Genomic DNA, 20,583 nt, shown 5'->3' on the forward strand with positions numbered 1-20,583 from the left:
GTGTTTACATAGTAATATCACACAATATTCTGTGGGCCTCGAGAAATCACTGAAAACGCTCTGAAACTCTGGCACTGGGAGCGTCCGTTCTCCAAAAGTGGCTGGCACTCAATGAGTTAATTGTAAAAAAAAAAAAAAAAAAAAATGGGGGACTGAAATGTACCCGGCCCGGGCCCGTGTGGCGGTTCCGCCACCTATGTTCGGAGGTACCTACAGTTTTATTGTGATTGATAGCATGTATGCCGTAATATCGCGTGCGGCCACTAGGCGTTGCAGTGTCTGGGACCACGACGACGCATCCGAGACTCTGAATGACTGAACCCAGCGAGGATTTTTCGGTTGAAAAGACGTTTAAAAAACGTTTAGGGTCAACGTTGAAAAAACGTGCAAGGAAGGTTTGAAAGTGAACGTTTTTTCACCCACTATTTGCAGACGTTTATTGAACGTTCAGATTTAGACCATATTTCACCAGGATCTTAAATTAAAGATTTAGCAGCGCACACGCTTTCCCACATTCAAGCCAGTCCGCTGTACGCGCTGAGCTATACATTTTCTTATACTCTGTAGAGAGCTGGGCACATATATACTCTATCTCGCACACAACTTGTAGACTACATGATTGTCGACGATTGGAGGACAAGTTATTTTATGTGATGTGTACGAGACTATTATATTAATGTAACAGACTAAAATTATGTTGTGTGTGTGTGTTGTCTATAGGCTGTAGCCTATGGCTTCAGAGGTTAACTTCATTTAACACCAGAGACTGAGGAGGTACACAGAGCCTCGTATACAATAACATAGCGTGCCCAGAGCACCTCGTTCCGCACTTGGTGCAGACCGGTGCAGACTTGCTTTGGTCTAGTCTAGTCAGTCACGGTTAGTATAGCTAGCAAGTACTTGCGCATGCGCGTTGCTGCAGGAACTGAATTCATTATTTTATAGTATTGCGCTAAACTATTAACCATAGTTGTGTCCTGGAAGCTTTTTGCTGGCACCACATAGCCTATATAGTCCCATATTTATGATATTTCATGTGACCTAAAATGCGTTGAAATGTAGTTTTCGTATAGACCAGATTTCAACTCTCAGTTACACAATAAAATGGACAAATGCCAATTCACACACTATCAATATTGCCTCTATTCCAAGCTACAACAAATGTTTTAACAATATGATGCACCAAATTGTGTTTTTTTACACGTTGACGTTGTAACCGCATTTTAGCCGGTTGAAAAGAGGGTGAAATTAGGTCTTAGACGTTCAAACCCAATATCACCCAGATTTCAACTAAAAATCAACGTTGAAAAAACGTTTTGTGCTCGCTGGGAAGCGTCTCGCTTAAATTTTTTGGCTCAGGTAAGGGTTGGTTTTTATACCTAGACCAGAGTTGTATAGATAGAAGAGTCCTGACATCTCCATTCACTCCAATGGACCATTTGTTTTACTCTCAAGAGTTCCAGGAAGTAAGGTCCTGGATTAAGCAGCACTGTCGAGTTGCAGCAAAATATACAGTTTGTGTTGTACTCTGAAAGGGTTTCCCCCCCTTTAATCAAATTGTACATTATCAGCTTTATTTTAGCATGCAGCACAAGTAGCACGATACCCATTCCTGGCTGTTCATTGGCGAGTCTCGCATTTTGGTCCTCCGCTGACGCCACTCTCTCTCTACACACCTAGACGTGAGAGCGGCACGATTGCTTGATATTGTTTGATGGGAAATGCCTTGACGTAGCCTACACAGGTAGGCAGGCTACAGCTGGGGAGAAAGCTGAGGAGGAATCTGAAAACGGAGGTAAACGGGGAGAGGGAGGAGGGCAACGGCGAAGATAGCACAGACAGACCGCTCCACTTCGTGCGAGGTGTAGAGCCAACACCGGGCGGGAGGTCCAGGCGGGCAGGCAGGCTGCAGCGGGACCGGTCGGGCAGGGGAGCATGAGGATCATGAAGCCGTTCTTCTCCCTGATGCTCAGCCTCGTCATCCTGGGCAGCGCGCTGACCGCTCTCTCCTGGTACACCTTCAACGAAACAAGGTAACCGCTAAGTCAAACTACTTGGTGACTTCATTGCTAGAGTTAAATGGGGATATAATGGTGCTGTACGGCTGTAGAAAGTGCGAGTGTGGTATAGCCTACCAGTAATAATAATAATACATTTTATTTGTCATGCACTTTTCATTTAAGATAAATCTCAAAGTACAGAGTAAAAAAATAACCAAAAATATAAAATGCATCAAAGGCAGAGAACGTAAGAAAAAGTCACACGGCCTCAAAGGCCTGATTAAAAGAGTGTAGACAATGTACTTTACTTTATTTCATTTAGCAGACGCTTTTATCCGACCAAAGCGAGTAGGCCTACATCTGAGTTTTATAGGCTACAGTAGCCTACAAGCAATAAATTAATCAGAGGAAAACATGAATAAGAGACAAATAAGATATATAATAAGACAATAAAAAACAACAAAGAGTTAAGAGAAGGCAGGTTTTTTAGCACCGTTTTAAATGTAAATAGTCTCAGGTCGGGAAGGGTATTACAAAGTAGAGACCAACCAATAAGGATTTTTATAACTGATACCGATTACCGATTTTAGAGAGGGGGAAATCACCGATATGGCAGCCGATATCGTGAATTTTTTAGCTGGAATAGACCTTTTTCTATTGTGCACAGATTGTGCACTGATACGACTATGCAAAGACAGTAGGCTACAGAAGGCTGCTTTCTTAAACAAATTACTTTATTAAAGAATAGAATATTTAACATTATTAAACATTGTCAATGGATTATAGAAATGAACACTGAGAAAATAAACAATAAATACATAAAATGCTAAATAAACATCAGTCAGTCAGACAGGCAGGCAGACAGACAGACAAGGAGAGAGACAGACAGAATATAATAATATATAATATAATCATGTCTGCTTCTCTGTCAAAATATGACTCCTTGCTGGACATCATCAGCATTTATTGTGACATTCTACAGTAGTTATTAAAAGCCATTTGTCCTGTCATGTTAAAGACCCCCTAAAGTAAAAAATCTTTTTTTCTTCATGTTCCTACAGTTGGATGTCTGAGCTCCATGTGCAGAATGTCTGTGCAGAGTAATCATCTTCTGAAAGTGGAAAGTTACTCAGAGCTCACTGAAAAGCAAGATTCGTGACATCACGAATCTTGGAGCCAATCCCTGTCCAGTATTCAGCAGTTAAAGCACCAACACATTCTCACTCCCAACTAGGGATGTTAATGATTAAGTCGGTTAACTACCGTTAAGAATGTAGCCGATTAAAATTAATTAACTGTTGACAACATTGTTACTTTGTATCATCAATTCAGTCTTCATAGTTCACAGTGTGTTAATTCCAGTCCAGCAGAGGGCGTACCTCACCCAGCTAGCGCAACAGAAGGAGTGGTCACGTGAGAAGGTCGTCACGCATGTCATGCATGCATGAGGAATTAGGAAGTGAATTGATCAAACCCCATGAAACAAAACAGATGCTAAAATTAGCCGCAAACTCGCACTACCAACAGCATGGAAGGATTACACTCTAAAAGTACACAAAGCCGTTCTCAAAATTCAACTCCAGGGGCAATTTATGATTGTTACGTTCCATTATCGCTGGACGCTGATTTTGGACGCTGTCACTCATAAAAGTTATAGCTAAATATAAAATATTAAATACTAGGCGATTGGAGCAGGCATCGTGCATGCAAAGACAATAACACAGAAGCCTTGCGTTATGGTGGAAAAGGAGATGCTGCCATTAAGCGTGGTGGATGGAGAGCGAGGGATTTCATGAAGTTCATTTAACCAGGCTATCACGTCCCCCTTTGTTGAAATGACTGTATTAAGGACAGGCGGCTGTTCAAAAGGAGGTGAGCCTTATTGTTTTTAGGCTAATTATTGTTTTATTATTATTTTCGTTTGAGATTCATGCCATGAATGTCACATAAATAATATGCAGCTATTATGTGACTGTGAGGTTAAATAGAACTGGAACTGAGAGAAAGACGAGACGTGATTGATTTTTTTTCCGTCGTCACTTTATCATGAGTGAGAAAGTGTTGAAAGCCTGTGTTGTATGCTGTGATTCGCTAGTTATGTTTTGGATAACTGATTGGTTGCTTTGGATTTTTAAATGAGGGAGAAGGAGGGGAAGTCATTTTAAGGATTTTAACAAGATAATTTAACATTGTTTGTGCGGGAAAACCATCAGACACAACTTATTATTCATAGTAGAGTATTTTACATTATAAAATGGGTACCTCAAATCAAGCAATCTGATTGGTTCACAGCCATTGTATAATTCCAGTAACCGAGTTCAATAACCCATGGCCATGGGTTATTGGTTACCATGGCAACTCTCTTACTAAATGGCAGCACTGCGCTCGAGCCAAACAGCTTTCTCCTGATCTGCTGTACGGAGGGTCACTAGTCCTTCAAGTCTTTGTACAATGAGTCATTATGGACGCATGATGGCGCAACTCTCTTACTAAAAGTACGTTACTTGCTGTCGGCATACGGCTCTGGGGCCGGTTGCACCAACTGGTCACTGCAGAGTGCAGAGATCTCCGCGGAGACCTTTTTGACCGTCATCGTCGTAACTGCGGTCAACTGAGCCGTGTTCGTCGTAACACCGCCAGTTCGCTGTCTTTGAAAGCACGACGTTAGATTATAACTAACTAGTTGTGTGGCTTAGCCTTCCAAAATGTTGCCGATAGTTTTTTAGAAGTTAATACATAGAATTGGGAACGTTACATTCAATTTCATTCAGACTGTCTTTCTGGCTCAATCGCCGCCATTGGTGCAACCGGCCCCTGGTCGGGCTTTGCTCTCAGCCAAGCGCCAGGATTGGCCAATGTTAACTTCAGTCTCGAGAACGATCCAATCAAATCACCCGCAGGTCTATCTTCTTGCTAGAGGTCCCGCCTTCAGTAGTGTTTCAACTGAGTCTATCAGAATAAAATGCCAGTCGGATTTATAGTGTTATTATTATTATATTATTATACTTGGAACCCTTTTATAAAAGCAATATAGCACTCGAGCAGCGTGTGTTGTGAAATATATCACACTGATAAGCTGTTATCCCACTCGGCCTGCGGCCTCGTGGGATAACAGCTTATCAGTGTGATATATTCATCACAACACACTTGCTCTCGTGATATATTGCTTAAGTATACACATATTGAAACCTGACTTTAGGGGGTCTTTAACAAATAACTGACAGTTTGTATTCTAACAGACTATTCTGTATTTAATGTGTCTGTAGCCTATGAACAGTCTATGAACATGTAGTCTGTGAGGCTCTGTGTACCTCCGCTGTTGCCCTATGTGAGGCTCTGTGTGTCCCTCCAGTGTTGCTGTATGTTAGGATATTAGGACATTTTGCAGTTTGGAATCAGAGCACCGTAGACGTATGCAGTTGGACAAATTTTGCAGTTCAGAGGACCGTGGACGTATTGCTTGTTAAGGACTAGATGCATCTGTAAACAGACTTACCGTAAATCCTCTAATATTGACCCGGGCCTTTATTTACTGAGCCTCAGAGAGCCCCAGGCCTTTGTTGGAGGCAGGCTTACATTAGAGGCTTTATTTCTTAAAATTAAACTCTCATGGACATAATCCTTTAATTTCCTGTCTTTTAGAATCAGAATCAGAATCACTTGTATTGCCACAGTATGCAAGTTACATACATACTTGTCTTAGTGTCTGTATGCAGCATAGCGGTCAGATCAATATACAGAGATAAGAAGTAGGAAAGCTAGATAAAGACAATCACAACATTACAAGTGCAATCAAATCGAGTAAATCTATATACAATATGTACATGAGTGGAGAAGTGTTCCGCGGATAAATTGCACAATATTACAGAAAACCAAACACAAAGCAAATACATTTACTTCACAGTTACGGTAAGTTATTGTAATAACGATCAGATCAGTAAACTGGAATACCACCAATAATACCAGGTATTAACAAAATATAACATACCCGGTAAATGTGCCCAATGTCACATCAAAACAAAACAAAACAAAACAAATGGCATGGCCAGTTTACAGCACAGTCAATAAGAATAAGATTCAGCTTCACAGTGACCTCACAGTGAAAATACGCCCTCTGGCAACAAAACAAAACAAATCAGAGAGGCCTGTATTGGAGGCAGGCCTTTATTTGTCCGTGCAGACCGTATCCCCCGGCCATTATTAGAGTAGAGGCCTTTAATGGAATAGAGGCCACTATTAGAGGATACGGTATTTACATCTGAGGACGCATCGTTGCATGTAAAGATGTCTGCTTTCCTCCTACCTCGTTCGGTGCCATCGTACTTCGGTACCTGGGCGTGCGCCTCGGAAGCAGCTTGGAGCACACATGTTTTTGTCTGCTGAATGTTTATAGGCTTATGTTTGTAGGCTTTTAACTTTCAATCTCACCGCCTTGAGTTGACTTGGAGTTTATGTGGAAGTTTTTTTTTACGTACTTGGGGGGTCTTTGCTGCACTTTGGACTCTTTTTAAGCCGTTTCGCCTGTAGCCTCGATGATGGCGGTGGCAAGACTTAACTTGGTGGCACCTATAAGCTCAATTGAGCTTATAAACTCAATTGAGCTTATAAATAAAATGAATTTAAAGGCTATTTCCTTAACCTTTAAATGAAAGAAAGTGTCGCACACTCTGGCTCCATATGCATACTTTAATGATGACGTTTCGGCCGTCCGGCCTTCTTCAAAATCAACAGCAGTTTGTGCGACACTTTCTTTCATTTAAAGTTTATCTTCAGCTGTCAGCACCTCACCACAACCTTTGGTGTGCATTATTTTGCCTTTTATTATTTTCTTAACCTGCCCGCTCTACAGTGCGATATGCCTCCTGAACCAGCCTGCCAACAAACGTCAGACCCGCATCTGACCTGCACTGACACTGGCACATTAGTTTATTAGTTTATTGTATGCTGCTACATCTGTTTATTGTTTACACATCGCACTTTAATGTCATTTAGTAAGACGCACATGATACGTATGCTGCACTTTAATGTCCTATGTTATGACGCACATGATACGAATGCTGCCCCTTCTTAATACTTATTTTATTCTATTATCTTGTCTTTTTATCCATTGCATGTGGTAGTATGTAGGATAAATTTCTTTTAGACTTAGTTACTCTTTTTTTATTCCTCCTACGTAGCTTGGTACTGCACACAATGAATTTCGTTGTACAAGTTGCAATGACAATAAAGGTATTCTCTATTCTATTCTATTCTATACAGGGTAGGTTAGAGGTATGCAGATATGCAGCTATGCCTGTAGTGTTATAAGCTCAATTGAGCTTATAAGCTCAATTGAGCTTATAAGATCAATTGAGCTTATAAATAAAATGAATTTAAAGGCTATTTTCTTAACCTGCCCGCTCTACACTATACAGGGTAGGTTAGAGGTATGCAGATATGCAGCTATGCCTGTAGTGTTATAAGCTCAATTGAGCTTATAAGCTCAATTGAGCTTATAAGATCAATTGAGCTTATAAATAAAATTAATTCAAAGGCTATTTTCTTAACCTGCCCGCTCTACACTATACAGGGTAGGTTAGAGGTATGCAGATATGCAGCTATGCCTGTAGCGTTGGAGTTGAAACCGGTCTCAACACCACATTTTGAGAGCACATCTACCTCCCCTCCTTCCTGGTTGAATGTTTGTTCATCACATAAATTACCTGCTTGACAGCATTGTCCTTCTAACTGAAATAATAATTGGTGGCGGGACCTGGCCAAGAAAAGCATTAAGCATGAAGTTATAGATGCTACAGCCAAACATAACATCAATCGCAAACTGTTCTTTGTTTGCTGAATTGCTGTCTCAGCATGTCATCCTCTTGTCACTTCTCATACCGCCGCCTACTTCTTCAGCTGTTTTTCCTGAAACTCAGATTGCACAAATTAAGCTATGATGAGACAATTTACTGTAAACCCATTATACGAGGGATCAGCCGAGCAGCATTTTGGTAAACAAACCGCGTCACTGGGTGGCAATGGAACCCTATGGAGCCCAAGTGGCGCGAGGCGTGAGTGTCTGCTCTAGCCGCTTGACTCGGTTTACATTTTTAAAACTGCGACAGTTCACACAACTTTAACACGACATGCATATATTATACACCAAACTCTTGAGCTAATTCTGTTCTCACTCAGAATGTCAAAATATAAGCAATGATGTATAGTGATTAGGGATGTTCATTTTGAAAAATTTCCATAATCGATAATCGGTGAAAATTAACGATCAATTATCGATTATCGATCATATTAATACTTAATTTTTTTTTTTTACAAAATGAATGCCTATGGCAGAAAATACGAAAGACAACGTGTTCTCCTCAATGAACTCTTTATTTCAATGTGTCTCCTCTCCAACACTGCTGTCCCCGGCGCATGCCGGTGTGAATTCCCCATGTTTAAAACAGTTTTGTTGGCACAAAGGCCCGTGCCCAGCCAGAAAACTAGAGACTATATGAAGCTCCACCTCACGTTAGTCGGCTGTGCAATGGAGTGGGGCGAGGAGGAACGAATTCCACCCAAACCTAGTCAAAAAAAAAAAAAAAAAATTTAAATAACAAAATCGATCCAAATTCCACAGGATCGATTCCAATCCTTAACGATCAATTATCGATTTTCGACAATTGATGAACATCCCTAATAGTGATGTATAGTTTGAGTTATTTACATTTGTTTGGCACAACTCATACTATTAACTGCAGCGGGGTTCTGCATTTCTGGGTGGCAACTGACGTCACGCTGATTCGCCCTATAGGACGAATGTTTATTTGTTTATTTAAAAGGATCCCCATTAGCTGCCGCCAAAACAACCGCTAGTCTTCCTGGGGTCCGAACACAATACACAATAGATTACAGCAATAGTAACTGTAGACAGTAAAGTTCAGTAGTAAAATAACATAGTAAAAAAATAAGAAATAGTAAAATAATAATAGTAAAATGCAGTGCAATACAGGTTAATCACAGAGTAAAGAGCAGCATATAAAAACAAAAACAGTTTGGTCAGCTGGTTATGTAGCTGGCCAGCTACATTAGATCAGCCGATCTAAAAGACACTATTCTAAAACATACTATTACAAGACAGACATAATGGGAACTGAGTAAAGTTGTATGTTCGAAGTGTGTTTGCTGGTGTTAGTGAGTGCAGATGGGATCTAAGTTTCCGTTTGAAACCTGCCCTCCCATGGATGGAGGAAATGTTTACTGGCAGACAATTCCAGGACATTATCGATCTGTATGTGACCGTTTGTCATAAAGTTGGTTTTGGGTCTAGGCAAAGTCAAACGACCCCTGCTCGCCCCTCTGGTAGAGTGTGTGTGAGTACATGAGCTATAAATTATGCTGTCGAAGAGAAAGCCAGGAGTTTGGGTATGGATAACCTTGTGAAAATGTATGTAATTGTGGCCTGGTTTAGTGGCGTTTGCCTGACAACGCCACCTAGGTTTTTTGGATAGAGCCTAGGACCTCTAAAAAGACCCAAATACACAATGGAGGTTCGGCACAAGGGAGAGCAGTCTAAAATACCCAAGGACAGAGACAGAAGCAGCTTTTCCCCAACACAAATACCATTTATTGGTTAAAAGATAAAAAGGTATCAAAACCGGGGGAATTTCCAACAGGGATAAAACGTAGATAAGGGCTTTAAAAGCCAGTTTAAACACGGGGCATAAAAATGGATAGAAATGTACAAATAACATCAATTGGATTAAAATAATTCCTAAAACAGGCTAAAAAGTCCCGATCGAATCCCGTGTCGACCAGCAGCCGCTCGGTTTGGTCCAGCCAGGCCGATGTGTCCTCCACATCCGGGCGGGGTCCGACCAGCCGCCCACAGTACCGCACCAGCGTTCAGGCGATCCGCTGACCCACAGCGCTCTGGCTCCATCACAGCTCCTCCGCCATCCGCTCCCTCAGAGGTGGCACTGACTGGGACCAGGCTCCAGCCTTTTCCCAGTAACGGCAATCAGGCCCGTAGATAGTGTGTGTCAGCCACTGTCCTCCGGAGGGGAACGGCCCATCGGCGAGCCCGGGGAGCCTCACCCCGCCTGTGGGTCTCAGCAACCTTGGTGGGGCAATGTTTGGCCATCCCCCCCTCTCTCCCATCTCCCGTCAGTCCTCTATGGTGCGCCCATAGGTACACTGGGAGAGAGAGGGGCCCAAGCCGCAATGGCTCAGTTGCCCACACCTTACCTTGCCCACAGGCAGGGCCGTCAGCTGCTCCCCTCTCCGCCGCTTCCCCTCAGTGTGTGCTCTGCTGTCTTTCTCCAGCTTGCTCTGCGTCTCTGCACCTAATAAGAGAGAAGTGTTCCCCTGTCCTGCTCGCCCATTGGCTCCCCACAGTCAATTCCCCCTGCCCCAGGTGTCTGTAATCTCAATTGATTAGTCCAGGCAAAAGTCAAGGGCGAAAACTCCCAAAAACACACCACTCCAAATACAAATCAAAATACTGCAAAAAGTAATGAAAGCTCACTTAAACCAAAACACATCTAATAATTAAATAAAAAGCACTTATATTAAATAAAAAGCACATCTAATAATAAGAAATAAATCCAAAATAAGTAGATCAAAACAATAAGGAGTTTTCTGCCCTGTGACATAATCATTGCTCTCATCTATTTTGTGGTTCTCAACGTGGGGTCCACCAGGGCTCCTGGGGGGTGGGGTGGGGTGTGTGGTCCAGGGGTCCCCACTGCAAATTGATGAATCTTTAAACTTCAACATTATTTTATTTACAAGAAGTTAACACAAGAATGTAGAAGAATCACTGTTCTGATAGTTTCTCTGTTATCGCTCGACCTACAATACAGATGGTTATGGAATTCGGGACAAAATCATTTCTAACAATACAAATATTCTGAGATTTGGGTCCGAGAGACAAAATTCGACAGACTAAATTAGGGATCCTTGAAATGGAAAAGGTTGAGAATCACTGATAAACGGTATAGTGATATAGTTGATTGTTGTCATCATTGCTCAAATGAAAACATGGCCTGGCAGGAGTCATATCATTGCTCAACACCTCTGAGGCATCAGTGACTCTCTCTGTGAGCTATTGGATTAATTTACAATTTTACACCCTTTTAAGTAATGCTGAGGATGAGCATAGGGTCAAACAATAGATGGACAGCAGGTTTTCTTCTTCTATCGATGTAAACAACAGATTCAGCCATGAAGCCATGACAAATGGGATCCTGTGCTCAGCAGTACATTAGATTAACTCGTTATCTTGCTCTTTGGCTTTTTGCATTTGACTAATCTGATCAGCTGTTTTCTCCCTATTCCTCTCATTTAGAAACGTGCAACCTCGAGCCGCTGTTCACCAAGCCTGGGAGGAAAATGCCGTTAAGCCCTCGGCTAAACCATGCAAAAGCTGCGGGTGAGACCAAACAAGCAGTACATGTTATCCAGTGCTACAGGTTTTGTGCACCTGCTGATTGCATGTGTGTGTGTGTGTGTGTGTGTGTGTGTGTGTGTGTGTGTGTGTGTGTGTGCGTGCGTGCGTGCGTGCGTGCGTGCGTGCGTGCGTGCGTGCGTGCGTGCGTGCGTGCGTGCGTGCGTGTGTGTGTCAGGTTCAACATCATTGATAAATTAGTGGAGCATTACTCTCACACCTGGAGGAAGCAGGAGGACAATTCCAAAAAGTTCAGGTAAGAAAAAAAGAATCATGTGAAATGTTCCTCAAAGATTTGCTGAAATCCAGTAAATATCAAGCATCCCTCTGGGACTCATTTCCCCTCATATATATATATATATAGAAGGAGAAGAACTGTACACATGGAAGTAGTAAGTATGCATTGCAAAGTACTATGCAAAGTAGAGGAACCCATGACACAGTGTTCAGTGTTAATGTTAACCTCATGCTCTTCATGGCAGATACCTTAAAGTTGTGTCATGTGACTCTATAGGGCTTTACCCCCTGCCCCAACACAGGACTAATTCACTTTTTATTAAATAACAGAATTATGTAGTGTTTATAATAAAGTCAAAGATTCTTCATTTCCGACAGTGTGTAACTCCGGGGACTCTTCTTTGGTGACTCGGACTTGGATTCAAACATTGGGGACTTGAGACTCGAGATATAGTGATTTGACTACAACACTGCCAAACTGTATCAAGTATGTGCCCAGTGTTGGACTATGCTTCTGGGGTTTGGGGACATACGAATTATCCTAAATGTGAAGGGGTTGATAATGAGATACTTTCTTGAAGTACACAAATTTGCACCAACCCATGCCATTACTGGAGATAAGGATGGGAGACATGTATGGACTTGGAAGGCAGGTGTGATCCGGTTATGGAACAGACTGTTATTTATAACAATTAAACATGGAGGAGAGCAGGTTAGCCAGGAGAATATTTGATTTGAGTGGGATTCAGGGACAATAGGCAAGAGGAATTCATAACTTATTCATTAATGTAGGAAGTAGAAGGAAGTTTGGGTTTCAAAAGTAAAAGTCGATTCATTCATTTAATTAAAGAACAGTCACCTGAGAAATGGGTTGTAGAGATATGGAATAAACCCAAACTTAAAACACATCAGGTAATTAAAAGTAATTACCGGTATGTCACTGAACATGAACATTATAAAGTATAATTGAACAAGAAAAGATCATTGTGTGTTCAAACACTTTAATTGAGAACTTGCTGTGTTCTACAGAGATCTGCTGAGCAGCAAATGCAGTGGCCTCACCAAGGCCATCATCACACAGGCCAACACTCCGCTGGGATCCAACATTGTGTACGATGGTGAGGGTAAGAGGAAGCCCCTCGAGGTGACGCCCGAGATCTTCAGCACCTTTATAAAGGCAAGTTGTTTTTTACTTGCCAGAAGTTTTTTACTTGCTGCTGTATAATTGCAGTGCTGATCCACTTATTATTCCTCGTATGAAATTGTATACAATTTGTGATTCTTAACATGTGCAGTGATGTTTTCCCCTGTGGGATTCTATTTTGTTCTCCATGGGTACTAAATATTAGTAGTAATTACTAGAGATGCACCGATTGCCATTTTCTTGGCCGGTTCCGATTTCCGATTTTTGAATAGTCTGACTTGCCGATACCGATTTTGGCCGATTCCGATTTTCTTTCTAAGAACAATAATTGACGGGTTATTTCTTTTTTCTTTCTTTCTTTTTTTCTTTTTACTTTGCTTTAATAGAAAATTAAGATTCATGTCACATTTCTTATCATTTGCATGAGGTAGGACGATCTCACTCAAAAACATCTCAAAATAAAAGTGTTCCAGGTTACTGGACAGAGCTTTTCTTTTTTGTGTAAACACAATGAATATAAAACAACCAGTATATCCCACAGCTATCATGCATTTACTTTTCCAAAAGAAAAAAGGTGCAACAGAACAGGGGCTCCAGATGGAAAGTAGCCTATGGCTAAATTTGTTACAAAGCATATCTTCCCCTATGGTGTTTAATGTTTTTTTTGTATATGTCCCTGCCAAATAAACTAATAAAATAAAATAAATAAACGTCAAAATGTTATCCATGGACAAGGAGTTTATAGCCTATATACTGTAGGTCTGGAGCCCAGAGACCTTCGAAGCCATGCCCACTCTACAGTTGTGGATTTGGCTGTTATTGAGTAGATGAGGAAATGAGTTTGAGTTGACTCAGTTTGAATATCGTAGTTTACACACAGAGTCCGTTTTTTTTAATCCGCCATTCGAAAAAAAAAATCATCTCGCACATAAAACCTTGCACACTGGTCCGATGCGTTTTATTATTATGTTCGTCGTTCTATTCGCAATACGAAAACAAATAGTCCTCTCCTGTATCCACGTTACAACGTGACTGACAGATAGCAGCAGCAGCAGGCAGCGGTGATGTGGACTGCAGCTGGTCAGGGAAGAGCGGCCGGTGAGGTGAAGCGAGCCGCTCAGACTGGAGTGGACTCCAACCTACCCTGTCCCTCCGGCTCCGCGGCTTATTTTCGACTTGCATGTGTGACAAACTGCAAGCTTTGTATCGTCTTCACTGACGGTGAAAAATTTCCACACCGACGAAGACATGCTGTGGCATGTGTGTAGTGGCTGCTTTTGTTTTGGCTGGAACTCATCCGTCTCGGTCTCTCTGCTTTCGGGTGCGCGCACGTCACGTGAAAATCGGCTCACAGAATCGGCTATTTAGAGTGACCGGCGCAGATCACCGGTCGAGGCCGATCACGTGGAAATCGGCCATTTCTAGTCACGTGCCGATCGATCGGTGCATCCCTAGTAATTACATGAGTCCTGTAAGGAAGCTGATATTTTCAATGAGACATCAAAGATCACCATGATCACCCCAATTCATTCTGAATCGCTGGAGGAGTCTAGCATAGTCAAATATAGAGGCATAAATTAAAATCACATTTTTGATCATTTTCTCCCGTTTAATGGAACAATGTCCAATTAGTCTTTTAATCATCAATGAATCATAATTAGTAAAACTCTCTAAACGGAGAGAGTCTGGTCAAGCGAGACTAGTAGAACTGAAGAGGAGGGGGGCGTACCTTGAAGCTACCAGGCACGCCCATTACCAGGTATGCCTCTGTCAGGGCGTCAGTGATGAATAGGATAGAAAATCCCTCATAGGGAATTCTTCAGGAGACATGATGTTGGTGGTGGTCAGGGGAGGAGCTGGAGCAAAAACAACTGCTTCAGCGATGATATGATCAGCAACTGAGGATGACACATAGCACATACGCAGCACATAGCAAACATAGTAAAACATGGACTCTGATATACGACGCCCAAGGGCGCGGGAAGCTGGGTGCGGTGGGTGCTGCAGCACCCCCTGGTGGCAAGAGATGTAAATTTTTTTTTTTTTTTTACAGTGCACCTGAACGCAACATGCAAAATACCCGCTGAATAAGTGTCCAAATGCTCATGTAATTCTGGCCAATACTCCACTTCTGTTATAACATTTCAGTCTGGAAGATATAATCTTTTCTAAAAGGCTAAATGAATAGCTTAGAAAATGAATAGCCCCGGGGGCCCATGGTACTATTAATCCAGCCCTGGATATATGGGAGGAATAGCAGGTAGGCTATCACTGTCCCTGATTCCTGAGGGTAAATTGAGTAATGCTGCAGAGAAGAGGAGAAGACACTGAATAATGACATCACAACAGTATAATCCTAATGTTAATTTAAAATGAAATATTCCTCTAAATATGGCTAAAAGTCCAAAAAGGGTGGGAGAGAGAATGAGATTCCAACACAGCAGTGGGAGCAAGTGGTGTCATGGAGGTGAGTGAGAAAAGGTGACTGAATAATGACACAACAGCCTAATCTTAATGTTAATATTCCTCTAATCTGGCCACAAAGTGGCCAAAAAATTTGGCCAAATTTTCGTAAACTTTGAGTCTAATACACTTCCCTCACCATGGCTCCTGGTCCATCATCACACACAGGGGTGTCAAACTCATTTTAGTCCACGGGCCACATGCGACCCAATTTGGTCTCAAGTGAGCCAGACAAAGAAAATCAATGAATAATAACCTATAAATAACAACAGCTGCAAATGTGAGACCAAACAAGCATCACTGGTTCTCTGCTAAATGACCCCTTTTGTTGTCCCTGCAGTACATGTTATCAAGTGCTACATGTTTTGTGCACCTGCTGATTGCGTGTGTGTGTGTGTGTGTGTGTGTGTGTGTGTGTGTGTGTGTGTGTGTGTGTGTGTGTGCGTGTGCGTGTGCGTGTGCGTGTGCGTGTGCGTGTGCGTGTGCGTGTGTGTGTGTCCGTGTTTATGAATATGATAATACATGTAAAGTGTTGGTGTTGATTCTAGGAGAATCCCTTTGGAGAAAAATCATGGGACACGTGTGCTGTTGTGGGGAATGGAGGGATCCTGGTCAACAGCAGCTGTGGAGAGAAGATAGATTCTGCCCAGTTTGTTATAAGGTAGGTACTCATCCATTACATGCAATCTCATAATGGAGTGTGATATGCTGATAGGCCATCACCACCCCTGTTCAAACTCCATGTAGTGATTTTCCGTGGCCCCTTTCACCCTCGTTCAGGTGCAACCTAGCTCCTTTGCAAGATGACTATAAGAAAGATGTGGGCAGCAAGACTGACCTTGTGACCACAAACCCGAGCATCTTAAGACAGAGGTGAGTGTGTGGATGTGGAGACTGGATACATCTCGTCATCAACTTTAACATCAACAGTTAACCTGCAACATCTCTTGTTCCTTGATCCTCTGTGTTTTCGTTCAGGTTCATGTCTTTGACGGAGCGCCGCTCCCCCTTTGTGGAGAGCCTGCGTCTCTACGGCAACTCGCTGCTGCTGCTGCCTGCCTTCTCCTACCTGCGCAACACGGACCTGTCCATGCGGGCCCTGTACTCCATCCAGGAGTATGAAAGCCCCACCCGGCCCGTCTTCTTCAACCCGGACTATCTGCGGAGTCTGGACCACTTCTGGCGCTCCCAGCGTCTCAAGGTCCCAGTGCCGCTCAGCACCGGCTTCATGGTGGTAAGCCTGGCGCTAGAGCTCTGCGCCAACGTGCACGTGTACGGCTTCTGGCCGTTCAGCGAGCACCCGGTCAGAAGCCAGTCCCTCACCAACTACTACTATGATGACACAAAGCCCAACACAAACCTCCACACCATGCCTGGGGAGTTGGAGCACTTGTTGAAGCTGCACAGTCAGGGCGTGCTCAAGCTTCACCTGGGAGATTGTGTGCCGTCCAGCCTGCAGGACTACATGCGAGAGATAGAGGACAGTGGGGGGTTGGGGGTTTCAAATCACTGACCAAACACTCTATTTCAGTGATTGCTGTCAGAATATAGAGCCATTTAACACTTATTTGAACACAGAAACATCGCTGAATGCAGCTTTACGCGTGGGCTCAGCTTCAGCTTCAGTTCTGCTTATGTTAAGCACCTGGTGTGAACACAGGCTTATGCCAATCACACTGACAGTTAAGCGAGCTGAAACAAAATGTATTTTGAAGTGAATCAAATACCTCCTTGACTGGATGACACACATGGATGATACGCATAAACAGATTACACTAACCGGAATGTTTAATGTATTCCATCTTGAAATGTTTTGGCACTATGAATGTATTCACCACAAATCACCACTTCCTCTTTGGAAAAATACAGAACGTAATTTATAAGTCCCCTAAGGTATGTTTACATAAACCCATTGCTGTGAGGGATCATTTCCGCTCTCTCTTTCTCACTCAGTGCTGGATGTAGCACAGAGATGAGCTGGGCCTCAGCCTCAGGTCTCAGTGATTTGGATGAGCTTAGCAATGTTTGCATCTGGATTTCCATGCATTTTCAGGAGGAAGGTGGACGTTGAGTGGATCTCATGCAACTGGCATTATTTCCTTCACTGTCCCACTTTAATGTCTTGCTGTGATTTTGTCATGCAGATAACAATGTAGGTGTAGATGACCAGCGTGCAAACTTTTGGTGAGCCAACTTTGAAATCAAATGTGAATGTTTGTTAATTTGATTTCTGTCAACAAGAAGTGGTGAGGGGAATGAAAGTGTAAGTGAATAAATATTTATCAGAAAAATTCTCTCTGTGATTGACTGTCTGCATTTTGTTGCTCAACCAAAAGTGGGATTCAATGTTAACTGGTTGATAGTAGGTGATGTTTTCTCAGCAATTTACCTGATTTAGTGTCTTTGAGGTCAATGCCCAACATCTGCCACTAGAATGCAGTGTTTCGACTTATAAACAGCAGATTCTGATGGTTAACATGGGACAAATTATTTACTGTTACTTTAATGGCTTTGCTTTACATTGGAACACCTGATCCATTGATTTATGATTTTACATATTGTAAAATCTCTCATCTGTTTGCCACTGAGAAATCTTAGTGACATTTTGATATGTAGGGTACAGTAAATGCCAGCATGCTTAATCTGATCACACTAATCTGATCCATATTCCATACAGCTGTACTATCAGTGACCTATACATTACTCCTCCTTCCACTTCACTGACTTTCTCCTGCGTGTCCTGCTGCGGGGCATCCCACAATTACCGGGTGGACCCGACACGCAAACATCTGGATGCTGCCGTCACAGGATCAGGGCAGAATCTGACCAGGACAGTCTTGGAAAGCAGTGGGTCACTTTGTCCTTTTCCTGTCACCAAAGTCACAATGGTAGCATGTAGACGCCATCTCTAAAATGACATCTGTGCAGGTTTGGTGCAGCCAGCCAATTATGCCATTGATGGGATATGGGCAGGGTACGTTTTGGGGCAGGGTACGTTTTGCCGGTTTGATTTTTCGTTTAAATTGACAAAGGGAAAAACCAGAAAATGGTTGTTGTTTTGTTTTTTCGTTTTTCCTATAAAACGGAAAAACAAAAACTCAGCTCGTTTTCTGTTTTTTTCCTTTTTTCGTTTTTTCGTTTTCAATAGTGGGTGGGTGGTTTTCATTAGTGGGTAGGCCTTCAGCGACCCTTGCTTCTGATTGGCTAGTGTGCTCTGTCAGTTTAAGCTGTACTTTTCAAACTAAAAGTTTCTAAATGAATAGATAACTAAATAAATAAATAATATAAAAATAAATGCATACATAAATACAAAATAAATGAATAAATAAAAATAAATAAATTATAGGCTACAAAAAATAAAAATACATAGCTAAAAAAAATCAATAAACAAAGTATCTGCCTTTATACACTGTTCTCAAACTTGTTCATGCCAAGGTCCCCTAAACTAAAACAAATTAGACCACATGGACCCTCATTCGATAATATTTGATCAGGGTCCCCCATCTGATATTAGATGTTTTATTAGGAGAAAGTGTGTGGCACCCATGGCCAACATTCTGTCATTGTGTTACTTATCGATGGAATTATGAAAATAAATTATTCACACTTGTGCTGGGAACCCCTGAAACTCCCTCGATGGGTGTCACCATACTTGTCAACACAAAAACAGCCCTATATTGCAGCAGACAGACAGACAAGGGATCACAGACAAAGCTGTCTGTAGCAGGGCTGAGCGAGCGGACTTGGCTGAAATATCAGTTCTGGAATGAAGGTGAGTAGCAAACTTATATCAGCTATAACAGATGTTTACGTTACATTAACGCTTTCAACTTATATTTAAGGCAAACCTGCCGCTCATGTTGTGGTGTTCTACAGTATAAAATGTAGCGACTAGCTAGCTTGTCTGGCTGACTGTCAATCTGTCTCACTGTCTGTCTACCGGACTGCAGTCAGCAGGTAGACAGACAGGCAGTATCACACAGACTTTCTGTCTGTCTGCTCGACTGTCTCACTGTCTGCCTGTCTACCTGACTGACTGTTGTCAGACTGACTGCCTGTCTACCTGACTGTCTGTCTGTCTCACTGTCTGCCTGACTGTCTCACTGTCTGCCTGTCTACCTGACTGACTGTCTGTCCCACTGTCTGTCAGTGTCTGAACTGACTGTGTGTTTCACTGTCTGTCTACCTGACTGACTAATGTCTGTCTGTCACTGACTGACTGACTGTCTGTCTGTCAGACTGACTGTCTACCTGACTGCCTGTCTACCTGACTGACTGACTATCAGACTGACTGCTGTCGTATCTTATTATCAAAAACTTCAATGTGCAGAGGAGAAAGTAGAATGAAAAAAACAGGAGTCAAAGCCAGCAGTAAGGTCTCACAATAGGCATTATTGTTTGAACCAGCACGCTGAAAAGTAGGACCGGATTTGGGCCTGCTGGTCCACAAATCGAGAATAGCATCTGGCGTTCACTTCCTGTACTGTTCCTTTTAACCCCTCTTGGTCACACTAAGCCCTGCCTTCCTTCTGACCTCACGTCCTATTCTCCTCCACCAATCAGATGACTCCATTCAGCTGTCAGTGTTCCCAAGCAAATGCAGAATAACCAGATAAGCAGTTAGTCTTCTCTTCTCTCCCAGATGCCCAAATCCTTTGTTAACCTTTCTCTGGAGAAACTAACCCCCACCGTATTATTGACTTAATTTGACCACCAGTTCAAATTAAGTAGTCGCCCCATGGAGGAAGTGAGCAGGTGATGTAGCCTGCTTGGGCAGGGGAGAACAGGCACAACAGGTGTAGAGGGCATCCAGGAGGCAGGGCTGAAGGGTGGAGCAACCCTGGATGATGGCCCGGACACCAACGACACAGGCGGAACCTTTCAGGAGGCCGGCCGGACACTGGTGACGAAGACCATGACGTGGCTGGGCCGTGCAGAAGGCAGACAACTAATGATGGCCAAAAACAAAAGGGGTCAGACGTCACAGCCCTAAAAGAGGCCTCAATTGTCATGCCTGGCCTAATGTCAAATTCAAAACAACAAAGCTATACACTAAATTACATAACATCCAGTGTGACAGTCAGGCAGACAGTCAGTCAGTGGCAGACAGACATCAGTCAGTCAGGTAGACAGGCAGACAGTGAAACACACAGTCAGTTCAGACACTGACAGACAGTGGGACAGACAGTCAGTCAGGTAGACAGTGAGACAGTCAGGCAGACAGTGAGACAGTCAGTCAGGTAGACAGACAGACAGTGAGACAGTCAGGCAGACAGTGAGACAGACAGTCAGTCAGGTAGACAGGCAGTCAGTCT

At 42.7% G+C, this 20,583-nt stretch overlaps 1 protein-coding gene across 2 annotated transcripts; it reads left to right on the top strand.

Annotated features, from left to right (window-relative positions):
- The first annotated feature begins 1,747 nt into the window (after positions 1-1,747).
- Positions 1,748-17,562, top strand: LOC310787507 (alpha-2,8-sialyltransferase 8F-like). Of its 2 annotated transcripts, XM_083648942.1 has the most exons (7): positions 1,748-2,033; positions 11,326-11,409; positions 11,603-11,680; positions 12,691-12,838; positions 15,817-15,929; positions 16,049-16,141; positions 16,247-17,562. In XM_083648942.1, the coding sequence occupies exons 1-7, from the start codon at positions 1,936-1,938 to the stop codon at positions 16,779-16,781; spliced, it is 1,149 nt and encodes a 382-aa protein (XP_083505068.1). In that variant the 5' UTR covers positions 1,748-1,935; the 3' UTR covers positions 16,782-17,562. The 2 variants fall into 2 exon arrangements, with proteins under 2 accessions (XP_083505068.1, XP_083505069.1); XM_083648943.1 differs by lacking the exon at positions 11,603-11,680.
- The last annotated feature ends 3,021 nt before the right edge of the window (positions 17,563-20,583 follow it).

The sequence above is a fragment of the Poromitra crassiceps genome (genome assembly GCF_964638095.1).
Source record: "Poromitra crassiceps genome assembly, chromosome: 13".
Classification (NCBI taxonomy): domain Eukaryota; kingdom Metazoa; phylum Chordata; class Actinopteri; order Beryciformes; family Melamphaidae; genus Poromitra; species Poromitra crassiceps.

Excerpts from the sequence above, each read along its gene's own strand:
- LOC310787507 (XM_083648942.1), top strand. The coding sequence starts at position 1,936 with ATGAGGATCATGAAGCCGTTCTTCTCCCTGATGCTCAGCCTCGTCATC. Across the intron at positions 11,410-11,602 it reads AAACCATGCAAAAGCTGCGG|GTTCAACATCATTGATAAAT; the intron begins GTGAGACCAAAC and ends TGTGTGTGTCAG. Across the intron at positions 16,142-16,246 it reads CCGAGCATCTTAAGACAGAG|GTTCATGTCTTTGACGGAGC; the intron begins GTGAGTGTGTGG and ends GTTTTCGTTCAG.